Source organism: Takifugu flavidus, chromosome 5 (genome assembly GCF_003711565.1).
Source record: "Takifugu flavidus isolate HTHZ2018 chromosome 5, ASM371156v2, whole genome shotgun sequence".
In the NCBI taxonomy this organism is placed as follows: Eukaryota; Metazoa; Chordata; class Actinopteri; order Tetraodontiformes; family Tetraodontidae; genus Takifugu; species Takifugu flavidus.
Genome location: NC_079524.1, coordinates 12,155,290 through 12,170,385, shown reverse-complemented (window position 1 = coordinate 12,170,385; position 15,096 = coordinate 12,155,290). Strand labels below are relative to the sequence as shown.

The following is a 15,096-nucleotide window of genomic DNA, read 5'->3' as shown; positions in this document are numbered from 1 at the left end:
AGAGCTGGTTTCAAAGAACTGGATGAGTCTGACTAATCGTTGCGTCAGCGAAACGGTCACGAACAAATCTTCAGCGCTCCTCCTGCTAAAGTCCATCCAGAACCAGGGAGTGGAGGAGACATAAAAACTCGACTGGCCAAGAGGAATGGAACCGTTAATAGGGCTGTATGGCTTCATGAAGGAGTTGAGTTTTATGACGCGAATTAATGGCGCGAGGCTTGATGATAATTGTGTCATTTATCTTTCCATTATCACTCCAATGGATAGCATTTATTTAATTGCGATTAATCCACAGATACCCTGTAATTAATCTGATTAACCTCTTTACCTTGTGCCCATGGACCTTTAAGACGAGCAGGAGGGACATGCTACTGCCAGCTGTCGTTGGATTAATTATTGGGCTGCAGTTATCGTTCAGAGAAGTCAGTGTTTACTTATCTTGTGTAAGGCGGAAGGAAAATATAGGCTTATGTTGGTTAAAAAATATATATAGACGGAACGTAGAAGGAGATCTCAGATCTATATCCAACATATTATCTACACTGGAGCAGTTCGTGTGAGCTAATCTACTCAGTGAAGTCTCGGCTTCAGGTTCAGACTGAGTTTCTCTGTACAAATGTTTGTCGGTGACCTGTAGCTACCTCCCCTCATCTCAGATTCACTGACACTTGCATTAAGTAGGATAATATTTACATTACTGTCTGTTACTTTTATGGCTGCAACGTACTGACTGACTGCTGCCGTCACTTTCTGCTGACATGTTTGTGGGTTTTTTAAATGCAGGAGGTCCCGGAGTTCATGACCCCTGTGAGAGGGACCCTACAGACGTCCTGTCTGACCTCAGCCCACAGCAAGCTGACACCATCACAGACAGCGCACAGGTCAGCCACATCTGCTGCTGTCATCTTCCTCTTCTGCCGACTCAGCATTTCTCCTTTGCATGAGAAGTATTTCTGACATGAGCTCAGGATTACTCTGTGTCTCAGCATGAAGCATGAAAACTTGTGACCTGCTTGTGCTCATTTACATACACATAAAACAATTTATTGAATTTTTTTCTCCTCATTGTGATATTTTAGGCTGCTCAAGTGGGCGACAGTAGGCTGTTCTTATTTATTTATTTATTTATTTGGAATGTGCTCGTGTCCGGCTGGAGCAGCACAGGAGTAAAAGCACTGCTTAAAGGCATTTCTTTGAGCAGTGTTTCCATTAAACCTTATTCTGTCTTCCAGAAGCAGCGGCAATAAAATCTTCCATTAGCAGGCTCTGATCTCTCTCCTGTGGGCTACAGACACCCGGGACATAACGGCTCCTTAACCGTCTTGGAGTGCCGAATAAAGAATATAAATCATAAAAACTGCTCCAGAAGAAGCTGCTTGAACTTCTGAAACTTGTGACACATTTCAATAGATTCTGGTATTTAAGTCCTACCTGGGTTGTTTTCCAGGAACACTGTAAACACAGAGTTCCTGATTTCAGGCGATATCCGTTCTGATTTGACCATTATGGATGTTGTCTGAACATCTCCCATTCAGAGTATTATGGAAGCGTCTATTTCTCTGCTGGGGATAATGAGGCTGAGCAAAGCACAGAAAAAATCAGGAGTGAAACTCATGAGATGGATTCCTTCCACCACATCACCCCCTGTACCAAAAGTAGCTGTTCTTCAGGACCTCATGGACATTTGTTCCCTAATGTTGCTTTACAGAGCCTTATTTAAAGTCCTTGGAAGTTCCAGATGAAGCCAGCACCTCTGCGAGCACTATAAATATCTGTGTGTGCTGAAGCCCTGGACTCTGACCTCAGATCAGCAGCCCCTCAGCGCTGTGGACGCTTGGCAATTTAGCAGCTTTATTAGCCACCTAATGAGCGTGGGAACACACTTCCCTGTTCTTCACACCCACAGCAGCACCGCTACTATGGCTGCTGCTGCTGCTTGCACATCCGACTACAAAGTCTACCCGCCGGCAGAAAATGTACGCTCGGCACCGAGGAATAAGAAAACATCTTCAAATTCATCTTCTGGGTCTCTCTGTCTCTCTCTCTCTCTGCTAAGCCTTTTTGACTGTTCATTCTTCCTCTCACTAACAGGAAGTTTCCTCCCAGAGTTGGTCAATTTACACCATGGACCCATTTTTATAGTCATCTAATAATAAATGTAAAATAAATACATTCATCATATCTACCTGTTATCTGACTGCAGCTGAATTTAGTTGCATTTGCACCTCATTGATGGGTCTTTATTCTGATTTTCAGCATGCGTTACGCCTCCTGGCCTTTGGACAACTTTACAAAGTCTTGAATATGGATCCTCTACCAGCCAGCAAACCCTCACCAAGGCTGTTAGAAGGTGTGTGATCAGTCGTGTGCGTTACATGTGACAGTGCGTGTTTACCTGCTCAGAGGTCGTGTGTGTCCTCTGCGCCAGCCTGTGATGTTTCAGGTGATCCTTGTGTGTTTGCACCCTGCAGGCGGCTGTCAGAAGAGGTTCCGGGAGGATGTGGGGTCAGACGACAGAGACTTTATCAAAAGGATGAAAGGTGACTTTGACACTCTTGTTTCACGGAGTCACAGCTGGATCAGAGAACCTAAATCCTCCCTAATACTTCTGAACTTCAGCAGGATGGAACTGTTTTCTCGACTAACATATTCATCATTTTTTCTTCAGTGTTGCTGATTGTCACCCGGCGTGGAGACAGAGTAATCTGAATCTTTAAACAGTCAGGAAGAGATTGCGCAAATACTTCTGCTGCTATGTTTGTGCATTGTTGGCTCGTGAAAAGCTCCTTCAAAACACAGAATGGATTCATTTTTCCTCCTGAAGCATCATCAAACTATTGTGACCGTCTGATCATCAAAGGAAAATAACGCTCTTTGGGTGCCAGCCTGTGTTTTCTGCTCATTACAGCTGTCAGTGCTGTAAAACACATTTGCCGCAGTCTAATTTTGATGCCATTTTAAGCTTTTCATCCTTCATAGGTTCAGAAAGATGGAATGAGAAGTGGGAGTGAGCCATAAAACCCGTTCTTTTTTATATCCCCAGGCTACTAAATGCCCCCGACCTCATCAATGTGGGCCCTTTCAATCACCTGTGACACCAGATTAGTTGTGCTAAAGTGGGGGTTCTTTTTTCCTCTTTTGAAATACCTGCAGCATATATTTCACAATCTACTGCCATGTTGTCTCTCCTCATGCCTTTATAGCAGATGTATCTTCTTCTTGTCGTCACTTAAAACTTCTATAGGTAGTTTTCATTCACTGGAGCTAAAGAATTTGAGATTTGAGGCTGTTTTTTTTTCTCAGAAATGTCCGATCAAAGCAGTTGCCGGGGTGAAAGATCCTCGTCGTCTGCTTTTTACTTCAGTCTCTCCTTTGAAGATGTTGCAGTAATCTGATGTAGTTTGGACAGGAAACATCTGTATATGATGGATCTCAGATTGTCATCGGTTAACCAAATCACCCTGCACAATGTTTTCTATGGAACAGATGAGTAATCAGTTTTCCACATATCTGCAGCTCAGATAGCTGTTGCTGGTAAGAATTCATAAGAATTCAGTGTCTCTGGAGCGTTGTGATGGTGTTGGTGTCAGGAAATTTAAGTAAAATACTTTAGATTACACTGACTGATAGAGTGGCAGGATTAGGTGACCTGACTGATATGAGTGTGCATGTTTTCAGTAGTCGGAAAACAAAATGGAGCCTAAAAATAGAGCAGGAAATGATGTTTGGAGAGCATTTCCTGGGAATACATTTCTAAAAGAATCAGCGAAGAAGTGCATCTGAGGAACTGATCCCATTGTGACCCCTCAGGAGCTCCAATTATATTTCTTTAATAAGCATGAAAAAAGTTCAAATATGGTCTTAAATGAGAAGTGAGTCTGCGAGAGCTGCTCCTATTAACTCTGCAAACAGGCTGCAGCAGCAAACTAATGAATTCTGTGACATCATCACACGGAGCCGTGATTGATGCCAATCCTGGAACTGCTGCTGCTCAGAAGAAACTCATCATTTCATCCTGCTTCCTCCTGCATCCTGATTTTACATCAAACCTCAGTGGGAATTTAGCATTTCAGCCCAGTACAAGAATTATAGAACCTTATTCAACTGGAATAATTAGTCCAGCCAGTGTCGAGGTTGTGGGTTCCATTCTGTGCACTGGTGAGAACACACTCATCTACTGTAGTCCCAGTCTGAACTCACCTGGAGAAATGGAACTGTGATCACTTTGAAGGTTGATCATTGTCTTTTCACCGTCCATCCTGATGCCGTCGTGGAAAATAAAGCCACCCTTGCTGGGACAGTTGTCCCCAGTCACTTGGCTCAAAGGAGGTGATGGAAGCAGAGAGAGTGGGATTAAAACTACAGGCTGCTGCCAGCCCATCGTCGCGCAGCCCCCCACCACCCACATGCACCATACATTAACACCTTTGTACTGGTTCTGTCCCTCAGCACAATCCCATATTCTCACACGCTGACTCCCAGCGGCTGCACAGGACAAATGGAGAACAAAAGATCTCTTCAAGCAGCTGTTCTTCACCGACTTTGACTCTTTATTTCATTGTCACAGGTATTTTTGTGGATTATTGCGACACTTTTGACTGTAAGATTACTGACGTTGACCTAATTTCACTCTCGTCCACCATTTAAGAACCAGACAAATTGAACAAAGATTTTGGCCTCCGCCCTCTGAGTATCACAGTTTTTAAACGCATGAGCAAGAGAAAGAAACACGGTGCCACCCTTTGGTTTGATTAATCTGTTGGGGAGGGAAGAGCGTTCCTGTCAGCGTCAGTGTGAAGGTGTGAAGTTGTGAGTGTAACCACAGGGGCTGCGTCAGTCATCGCGCCCTCATCAGCTTGGTATTTACAGACCTGAGGCTGGCCAATAAAAGTGTCTTTGACATGGACAGGTTGCATGTTACCCAAGATTATTCCGGTGATGTTCATGTGCAGCAGTGCAGCATTTTTATTACATTTTGTGTCGTTTTTGCTTAATATTTTCCTGGAAAAATCTGAACAGCGTGGCGGCTCGTGTTTAACCTTGAAGGACATTTGATTTCCCAGCAGGCTTTTTTCTTTCCTGCAGTTGGAGTTTGTCTTGTCGGAAGTTTAATGTTTAAACCCAGTTAACACGTCAGCTCTTTGGTTTCAGTTCTAGATTGGAGAATGATGGACCCCAACCATCCCATGAACGCTCTGATGCGTCTCAATCAGATCCACCCAGGCCTTCAATACCGCCTGTTGTCCCAGTCCGGCCCGGTGCACGCTCCAGTCTTCACCATGTCTGTGGACATCCAGGGAACCACCTATCAGGCCACTGGGAACTCCAAGAGAACTGCCAAGCTCCAAGTAGCTCTCAAGGTATTTATCAGCATCACTTGTTGTGTTGTTGCAGTATTCACTACATAGAGTATTTTTAATAATGTACAAAACAGCCTAAGGTCAAAAGGTCTGCTCTCATTCACAAACATCCAGGCTAAAGATGGTATCTCAATGACTTCAAACAAGAGAGATCACATGTGGGGGTTTTGATTAGAGTCAGACAACCTTTTTATCTAGAATTAAAGACGTGACCTCTGTGGATCACTCTGTTTGTAATTAGCATATATTAGCAGTATTAGCATGGCTAAGTGAGCTGTCATCCCTGTTGGAGCAGTGAGTTAAAGACCCCGAACAGCAAACTGAAGAGAACGTCTGCAGTGAAAAGAATGACTGTTCCTTTTGTGATGGAACTTGGAACTTGTTGGCAGCCCACGTGTCGTCATGGTCACACTCATTCTCACATCAGAGCTGCTCAGTACACTCAGTCACTGTGGGGTTGATGGTCACTTGAAGGCTTTCTGCAACAGCTGTTCCCTCATCAGAGTGCTTTGCTCAAGGTCATCTTAGTCAGGAATGATTAAATAATGATTCATTTCCTGTCCTGTGTTCACTGATCGGAATCTTTCCACACTAAATGAGACCTGATCCGGTTGCACAGTAAAAAGAAAAAAAAACGCATCGTCGTCTTTTGATTGACGTGCATCTGCAATCTCAGGCACTGCAGGCTCTGGGCTTTGTGCTCAGTGGCGACGGAGACGTGGACTCGCTGAGCTCCGATGAAAAGTCAGACGGCGAAGGAAAGATGGACAGGATGTCGAGCAGCTCCAGTTCCATCGCCTCCTCCACAGACACGCAGGAGGTGAGAAAAGACGTAGAGGATGGACCGTGTGTATCGAGCTTCGTGGTGGCGCTGGTGAGCGGAGGTCACCTCGGTGTCTGTGTTTCTGTCTGTAGTCCAGAGCTCCAGGTCCAATCCTGACGGCGGGAGGCAAGAACCCAGTGATGGAGCTGAATGAGAAACGACGTGGCCTGAAATACGAGCTGATATCAGAGAGTGGCAGCAGCTATGACAAACGCTTCATCATAGAGGTATACACACACACACACACCCCCCTCTTAGATTTCCTGTTTTCTTTTTTTTATAGTGTCATTAGGAATAGATGAGAAGAAGACTGTTTGATGTTCAGCACCTCGATTCTTTCTGCATATCAAAATTTTCACACGTCTCAGAAAGCAGAAAGACGGCTGCACATGAAACCAGATTCTTTGGCTTATTTTTTTCCGATTTTAAATTAATTTCTACCTTTTTATAGGGCCTTTTTTGGGTTGGGTACAAAATACAACAAGAGGGAATGCAGCCACTGATAGCTGCTGTTGGATTGCAATTTAGTCTGGATGGCATTTCATTTAATGCTGGTATGCAATTTTAAAAGGATGGAAAAAATATCACCTTGAGAGTAGCAAACGTATCAAGTTGCTACACTAAAGAGAAAAGACATTTAATTCATGCCTACATCAGTCAACAAATGCTGTGAAAATCAGGATAGAGGGCAAGTATTCCAGCCCAGTAAGCCCAGATGATGAAAATACTACATCTTCAGAGCCACTAAGGGGTTGTAGCTCCAAATGATGTTTTAATGGATCTTTTTTCAAACATGAAGCAATGAAAACAGTTTTTATAACAACCATCTTGTGTAATGACAGGTGGAGGTGGACAAGCAAGTATTTCGGGGAATGGGACCCAACAAGAAAGTAGCCAAAGCAAGCGCAGCGTTAGCAGCGCTCAACAGCTTGTTTTCTGGCTCCAAAACTGCAACAATTAAGAAGAAAAGGCCGAACCCAACAGTGAGTCCAGAACATTGGGACTAAAATTAGGAAACTTCCTGATACTGAACTGGTTGTGTTTGTGCAGCCCAAACGACCTTTAACCTCTGTGCTGACCCTGCCGGCTCTGGCTGCCAGCCCAGTACGCATGCCCATCATCCCCAGAGCTCCGTACATCAGCACGCCACCAGCACACGGCTACATCCCCCCAGGTGAGCTCCTCTGGAACACTGAACCATCTGAATTTTCCACTCCTCGGTCCCTGCAGGGGTGCTGCAAGAGAGCAGGTTGAAATTCTGACAGAAAAAAATGACTGGGATGACTATTTCCTCTGTTACCATGGTAACAAAAGTACCACCAAACTTAAGGGTTTTTTTTCTGCTTAATGGAAAAACTCAGCATTCTCTTTCATGTTGAATAAAGCTTTAGCACTATATTTGACTCTTTTATCCCTTTTGGGGTAACGGGGCTGTCAGTTTTATTGCTCAAAGGTACCTCAGCAGTGCTCTGAGGGTGTCTGGCACCTTCCATGTTTTGTCTGTGCTGGGGCTTGAACCAGAAACCCTCTGCTTCTCAGCCCAGTCCCCAATATCCTGAGCTACCACTGCGCCCCCCTTCAATATTCCTCAGAAAATTAACCTTTCTTTAGTCCCTCTGCAGGAACTCGGAGCGATTCCCCTCCCCCCAGAAATTTTCCATTTCTATTTACATCTCTCAGCTTGGTCATACAATAGTCACATTTCCCATCAGCCTGTGACACAAACACACCATAAAAACATCTTTCTTGACTGTGGGAGTCAAGCTGACCTCCAACCCTCCTGTAATTCTTGTGTACCAACCATTCCTCTTATGTTCCTCAGGTTTTGGTGCTCCGTATGGATACAGCCCGGCAGGAGCTCTCCCCCCCTATGGTAAACTCACAGCCTTCTCAAGCTTTGAATCAACAATCCATCTGTTTTATTCATCACCACATCATTTGAGTTCTTTCCTTTTTTTTTATTTTTTACTCCTCAGGTTTTCCCTCCAGAATGACCTCAGTAGTTGTCCCCATCATCAGAGTCCCCACAGCATACCCCCCCGTCACCCACCTCTACCCCTATTAGGACTCACCTCCACCCTCTTCATCACTTTAAAAAAGTGTTTGATCTTAAGTTCTGGACTTTGATGAACATGTTTCATCAATTTAATAGAAAGCTGCTTTATTCTCGTTGTCACTCCTTTAAACACATTCAGGGAATTAAGTAATGGCTACTGAACTGGACTGGATCAACTGGGACAAACACAAAAGTGAAGTGGATCAAACCCCCCACCATCGAGTGAAGGAGGCTGTGTGAGGAGGCTGTTAGAGCCCAAAAAGATAAATGAATGAATAAACTAAACAGTTTAACAGTTCCTCCACGATAAACCCAATGAATATTTATGGTACTACCTCAGGGGGGAAATAAGTGCTCATAAATTCTAGATTATCAGATTCTTTCTATGGTTCCTCCAGCAGTCGTTTAATTATTTACTGTAGGGAATACAAAAATTCAAAAAGAACAACAAAGTTGCACATTCTACCCTTAATTATAGACCCAACATCAACATTTGAAATTTGATGATTCTAAAAAGCCTGCAGAGCTGACATTTGCAATATCAAATATGAATCAGAAATAAATGGCATTTAACCACAATGACCAATTATAAAATCTCCTTCAGGTTTAAATCAAGAAAAGAGCATATTAAAATAATTTTTTTTACAAAAGCATCTTTTTTATGAGGAATCAGTTTATATTTGTTTCAGATAACCGTCTATTAACCCACCCGGGAACCATACATCTGAATTTCAGCTGTAAATATTCACGCACCCACAGATACAAACGTTAGATATTTATTTCCTACTGCATTAGAGGCGAGGACGGATCCACCAAACTATCAGTTATTGAATCTGTTTTTCTTTGATGCTGGTTTGTATTTTAATTTTTCTATTGATGTTTTGAGATTCTGTGATGAGGAAAAAAAAACAAAACAGGTTTACATGTGGCGCACTGACATTTTTATTTTCTTTGGTTTGGAAATGACTGAATTACCTGTGCTTTTTTTGGTTTGCAGAGATTTAACAGAAATTTCATGTTGACCTGTTTCAGGTTAAACAAATAAATCAATATTTTTGGAGCTGCAATGTTTCATAAATCATTCACGATATTACATCTCCAGTTATTTGCCATTTGATTGCCTTTTATCGCCCATATTAGGGTAAATCTTCTATATTTTGAGTTTACCTGGAAAAAACGGCGAGCTTGAAAGTGACACTTGTCACAGTTGTAGTGGGTCAATAATGCGACGCCCTGAACAAAATCTTTACCTGCTCTGCTTGACATCATCTGGGGGAACAATTCTAAATACCCGATAAAAGCTGCAGCCACCATAGTGTCGGGACTCTTCCAACATCCATTAAAGTTCAATCACATCAGCGGAACCATTCTGCCTGACAATTATTTAATTTCCTGTTAACCCAGCTGCTGCTGCTGTCTCCTGTCTTTAGGCGGCCTGTACGTCGACAGTGCCTATTACCAGCCGCAGACCATAGCAGCACCCATAATCATCCACCTGGGCCCCCAGGACCTTTTCTGACCCCACCATTGTAGCACAGACTGGCCTCGGAAACAGCCACCACCTCCCGTTTAATTCCTCACCCTTTATTAAACTCTGCCGGCGCCTCTCAAGCGCCGCCGCGCCGCTCTCCGGGGGCCTTCCTCCATCCGCAGGAGACGCAGCGACAACACTGAAAGCAATATGGAGGCGGAACGCCCACGCCCAGGGCGACCCCTGTCAAGTCCAGGTCGGATCTCAGAGGAGGGGAGCCTGCAGCTGAGACTTTTGACTCTCCAACTCTCCAATAAAACACGGAGCAATATTTCTGCCTACCGGAATCCTGTTGCGGTTGAACGTGACGGGAGTCTTTTTCAACTAATTCAACAATCGGATGTGTAAATACAAAAGTTATTATCTGTACATGGATGTGCGTTTAAACCCTATATGAAATCTGCCCACTGGGTAAAATCCATATATTCTGAAATTAAACAGTAGCTTTATGTTTAAGGCGTGTTTCAATATTGCTAAACGTTTTACAGAATGTCTATAATGCCATCTGGGTATGTTGATGATATATATATATATGCTCTATTTACAGTTACTGTAGTCAGTTATGTGATGAATAAGCGCAGATAGATTATTTATCTGGAAATGCTGCTGCTGTTGGGTCCAGCTTCTCCCACAAAGGTTTGCAGGACAAATCTAAAATTCTTTTGGTTTTAAAGGGTGTCTAAGAGTGGGACGATCCTCAAAATAGAGGGAACAGGGTATAATATTTATAATATACTACTGTATACTATTCTAAAGTCTTTACTGTCTAAATAAATATGTTGTGTATAATGACGGCATTGCTGGGGAGACCTATATGAATGTTTCTAGCCTGAAGACGAAAGTCAAGGTTTAATATTGCCATTAAGATGTGATGAACCACACAGATCCTGATTTACACACATTGATCCAGAATTGATCCGGTTCGTCCAGAATTCAGAGAGACTTAAAGAGAATTCCTGATATTTGAGTCCATCAGTGGAAGATAACCAGTTTAAATCAAGGATGCAGGTGACGGGGAGGAGGAAATGCACCTCATCTCATCCCAACAACAGGAGAGAAAAAAGCACAAACCTCTGACGCAATATTCAACTCAGGACCTTCCGACATGAAAATAAAAAATAGCATGAGGATTTCGCCTCGATCTGCGGTGGACTGAAAACCTGAAGGTGTTTTATAGGTTAATGTGAAACCAGGAACTGCTCACTGAAAACACCCCTAAACTGCAGCAGTACTGTCAAGCAGTCTTCATTTACAGTAATTTATGCATCTCTCTGCACAATGATACCTGGAATGATTTAGATTCTTTTCTGCTGTATAAAATGAGGAAAATTTCATTCACAGCTTGTGTAACAGGAGGGGAACCGGCAGGAATCAGGTCCGAGAATGTTCTCACAGTCACGGTGCATCTAAAGATGCTGCAAAAGACATCTGAAAAGTGCTTGTTTTCTCATGTTGCATCGTGAACAAAATCCAAAAAATAAACCTTCTATTCTTCAGCGCCAATGCAACAGTAGTCTTTTCCACCCCCCCCCCCAAGGGCTGGTGCACATCCGTGCTCGGACCCTGAGGCAGCGTTGTGACGGAATGGGTGTTAAAGGTGTTTGTGGGTTGTGCTTGATGGAGCATGTGGACGGACAGAGGACGGTATCAGATGGACCTCCAGATCTCTGGTATTTTTAGCGGGGAGAGCGGAGCCAGAAGGTGTCTGATTACGCAACATACCTGACGAATGCCAGTTTGTCATCTAATACCAACACTCAGGAGCTTAATGGCCGGCCTGTTGTGCTAAAAAAAACCCCAAACAAACAAACAAAAAAATTCCCAGTCACTTAAAATGATGCTAAACACTGATGGAGGCTTTCATGTCATTACATTTGAAAATGCATTAAGGTCGGCCAGACTGAGGATGAGAACTTCATCCAGGGGTCTGAACTGTTTAAACCTGGACCCTGCTAACAACAGAAGCTCATCCTGACTCCATAATTCAACCTGCAATAGAACACCTGCAGATAAAGCTTCAAAAGCGCGATCACAGCGCCCCCTGTTGGTCACAGCAATCTCCAGAATTCCAGCAGGTCCGCGGTTCAAACACTAGATGGCAAAAAAGTCAGAGAATCCGAAAAAGACATCGCCAACATCTTTGTTTCTCATGCAGACGAACAAAATACCTTCTGTACTTGTGTTCTATTTTAATAAACTGCCCCAGTGAATCATTGAGCTCAAATAAAGACGACTGTTTTGCAGATGCCCAAATGTATTTGTGTGTTCATCACGAGGCAAGTTCAATTAAAGAAAAAAAGTCACATATTTGCCATCTTAAAAAGATCCCTCATGATTCTTGTGAAGGGGTGAAAAAAGCAGCTTTAAAAGATTTCACAAAAACTCCCACAGACTCACAATCTACTTTTATTTTAAAACAGACACAACGAATATGTTACATGTACAACCTTTTACAAAGATTTTTACGCACGATGACACAGTTATTTCCTTCCATTGATCGACTAATGCAACCTGGCTAAGCCCCCCATCACCCAGCTTCAGCAGATTCTCCCATCCACATTAAGGCTGAACTCGGTCACATGCAGTGATGCCGGAACGGAGGTTCTGACCGGGCTTCGGCTGCACCTGCACATCATGAGACAGGCTGATAACAGAGCCGCTGTCTCTGGATCAACACTGGGCAGCATTGTAGCTAAAGGAGCCTCGGGCCGGTCACTGTATCCAACCTCAAAACCAAACTTATTTCCCCCCCGTGACCCAGCGATGAGAGCCTCAAAAATCACTTTAACAGATGTTTTAACCACCTTTTATGTATACTGTGGTCGGGCCAGTCATTTAGGAAGGTCTTTATATGTCTGCTTCACTGTCAAAACCCCATAGAATCCAAATTATTTTAATAAAAATACCCCAAATTTAAATATAAAGCATTGTTTTTCGGCTGACGCTGCATTGGTGCATTAAACATACATTTCAACACATTTCAACCAGTTTACTGTCCACAAAGATACGTCTGAAATATTAACGGCAGATTCCTCCAACTGTGATGTTGAGTTGAAAAAGGCCAGAGTTAAAGTCCCACAAAACACATTCTGACATAAAACACACAAAAAATTAAACCTCAAAAAAGAAAAAAGACTTTTCTGGATCTGTAAAGGACATTACTATTTTTTTTGGGACAAACAAGTTTATTATATTTGATAAAAGCTGCAATTTGTAGCTGTAGGAGTTTTGATTATCTTGTTTTTATGCACTCTCATCATTTCCAAGAGTCTTTTCGTTGTGACCAAATCCTTCTAGTCTACTTCGTGTTGTGCTTATTCTGTTCAGCTAATAAACAAAATGCTTAACAAAAATTAGGTCAATTTAATAAAACAGCCTAATTGATGGCCATCATTCTATATTCCAAACAGGAATTAGATTTATGTTATATGGAGATTTGACCTCAATATCATCCAGTTTATGTGAATCGAGTCTCTGAAGGACCAAATAAGATGAACCAATCAGCCATCTGCATCTGCTCATTCACATAAAAGGTGTTTATTAGATGAAGACTGATGGAGGAGTAGATGGGGGGGGGGGGGGGGGCTCTGCGCTGGCCGTGGTGCTGATGCCACTGATGGGAGTCAAAGAACGTCCAGAGCGCGCTGAGGAACGTACCGAGGAACATCTCCACTGCTCTCCACACACTGACTAAACCAGCTGCACTATTATTGATGCTCTGTTTTTGGATCCTCATCCAACACCGGCCCTGATCCCTTTTAGGGGTCGGGAGGAAGAGCGAGAGTCTGGTGCAACAGATGGAAGAAAAGACCTCACTGTCCTTCGCACCGCCTCTGGACCTTCCCTTATTTCCCATCACCTGACTGTTGTACAGAACAACTCGTCTTCTCCAAATCCTTGGCTCCGACCCAGCAGAGCAGCCGATCCCCCTGCCGCTGCTTCCGTTGAGCTAAACGTTTCACCTTTGCAGTTTTAAACCCACAACCAGCAGCAGGGCCGTTCCTGCAGATCTGAGTGGTATGAAGACGGACGTTAATCAGGATACTTCGGCTTTGTTAATGCGACCGCTGCGGTGCGACGCTGCCAAAACCGCAAGACTATCCAATTCAGAGGAAAAACCAGTATCACTGCGGCTCTCCTAATTACCGGAGCTGTGGAGAAAGCCCACTGAATGACACTTGCTCGGGTCGCTTTTAGTGTTTCTATCCCTGAACTGATGTTAACGTACATGTGGCATTAACATAAATTCATTTAAGCTGCATTTTTAAAAAAGAAATACCTAAATATAAACACTCCCGCGTAGAAGATGAGCAGAACTGTTTGTTTTTTCGGTTGCATTTGTTCACCTCATGACCACCTCAGTGATGTGATTAAGGGGATGTGGAACACGCCGATCACATGGCAAATGACATTTATATGGAGAGCAAAGCACAACAAAGCACCCTAGCTCACCACAGACACACTCCATGTTGACCAGACCTCCTAATTCCTTGGATTCCAACACACGGGCCTGTAGAGTTCATCCAATGTCTATGCTTTAATATCAGGGAGTGTTACAAACACGGCATTCAACACCAGACGTGTCCCTGAGGTACATCAGAGAATTTAAGTTAATTTAGAAGAGCAACTAGAGGAAAGCTTATGTAGGCTACGTGCAATGAATTCCACTTTGAAATCTGAAGATAATTCACATCAAGTCAACAGTAATACTACCCTAAAATGTCCATTCATAGGAAAGGAAGGTTCCCTGTTTGTGTTAAGATAAGCATAAAATATTTAGATGAGACTATCTCGAGAGTTTAGTCCGGAGGAGGATTTTACAAACAACTGAGCCTTTATAACAAACAGGATAGGATGAAAATGTGTCGTCACAGCCAAAAAACTCTGACAAAAACATCTTGTTTCTGAATGTGAACCGAGTTCGGTAACACGGATGTGTGACTGGAAGGTTGACAGGGACTCGCTTGTTCCTCTCAAGCTGCTATCACAGACACTTAGGGACAGACACGCTGATGTAAACAAATGCCCTCACACAAATATCACATCAGAAACTACTTGGGTGTCTGGAATTTCTCCTTATGACACACTACATTCATCCCTTATTTTGTCCTAAAATGGCTTGTTGGGCTGGTCAACGTGCCTCGTCTGAAATGAGCTGAAGCCGGCTGCTCAGAAATGTTAAAACTGCACCTAAAAAAACACTTTCCTGTTTTTTTTCTGAGTTCTGTTGCTGTTAAGGAACACATGCACTATTTTCTATACATTCATCATAAAAAAATATCCTTGCAACGTGGCTTATAAGGTTGACCTTTGACCTTCTTTGCAA

General features: G+C 43.2%; 1 protein-coding gene across 3 annotated transcripts in view; it reads left to right on the top strand.

Annotated features, from left to right (window-relative positions):
- Positions 1-11,273, top strand: part of LOC130525538 (spermatid perinuclear RNA-binding protein-like) — a 33,187-nt gene extending 21,914 nt beyond the window's left edge. For 2 of the 3 annotated variants that reach the window (XM_057032396.1, XM_057032394.1), the window contains 10 exons: positions 784-881; positions 2,257-2,350; positions 2,472-2,540; positions 5,152-5,360; positions 6,037-6,180; positions 6,276-6,410; positions 7,026-7,166; positions 7,234-7,357; positions 8,006-8,056; positions 8,160-9,306. In XM_057032396.1, the coding sequence (XP_056888376.1) occupies positions 784-881; positions 2,257-2,350; positions 2,472-2,540; positions 5,152-5,360; positions 6,037-6,180; positions 6,276-6,410; positions 7,026-7,166; positions 7,234-7,357; positions 8,006-8,056; positions 8,160-8,248 (1,154 nt within the window). In that variant the 3' untranslated portion in view covers positions 8,249-9,306. Of the gene's footprint in view, positions 1-783; positions 882-2,256; positions 2,351-2,471; positions 2,541-5,151; positions 5,361-6,036; positions 6,181-6,275; positions 6,411-7,025; positions 7,167-7,233; positions 7,358-8,005; positions 8,057-8,159; positions 9,307-9,669 lie in introns of those variants that run through there. The other variant, XM_057032395.1, reaches the window with a different exon arrangement.
- Positions 11,274-15,096: the final 3,823 nt, after the last annotated feature.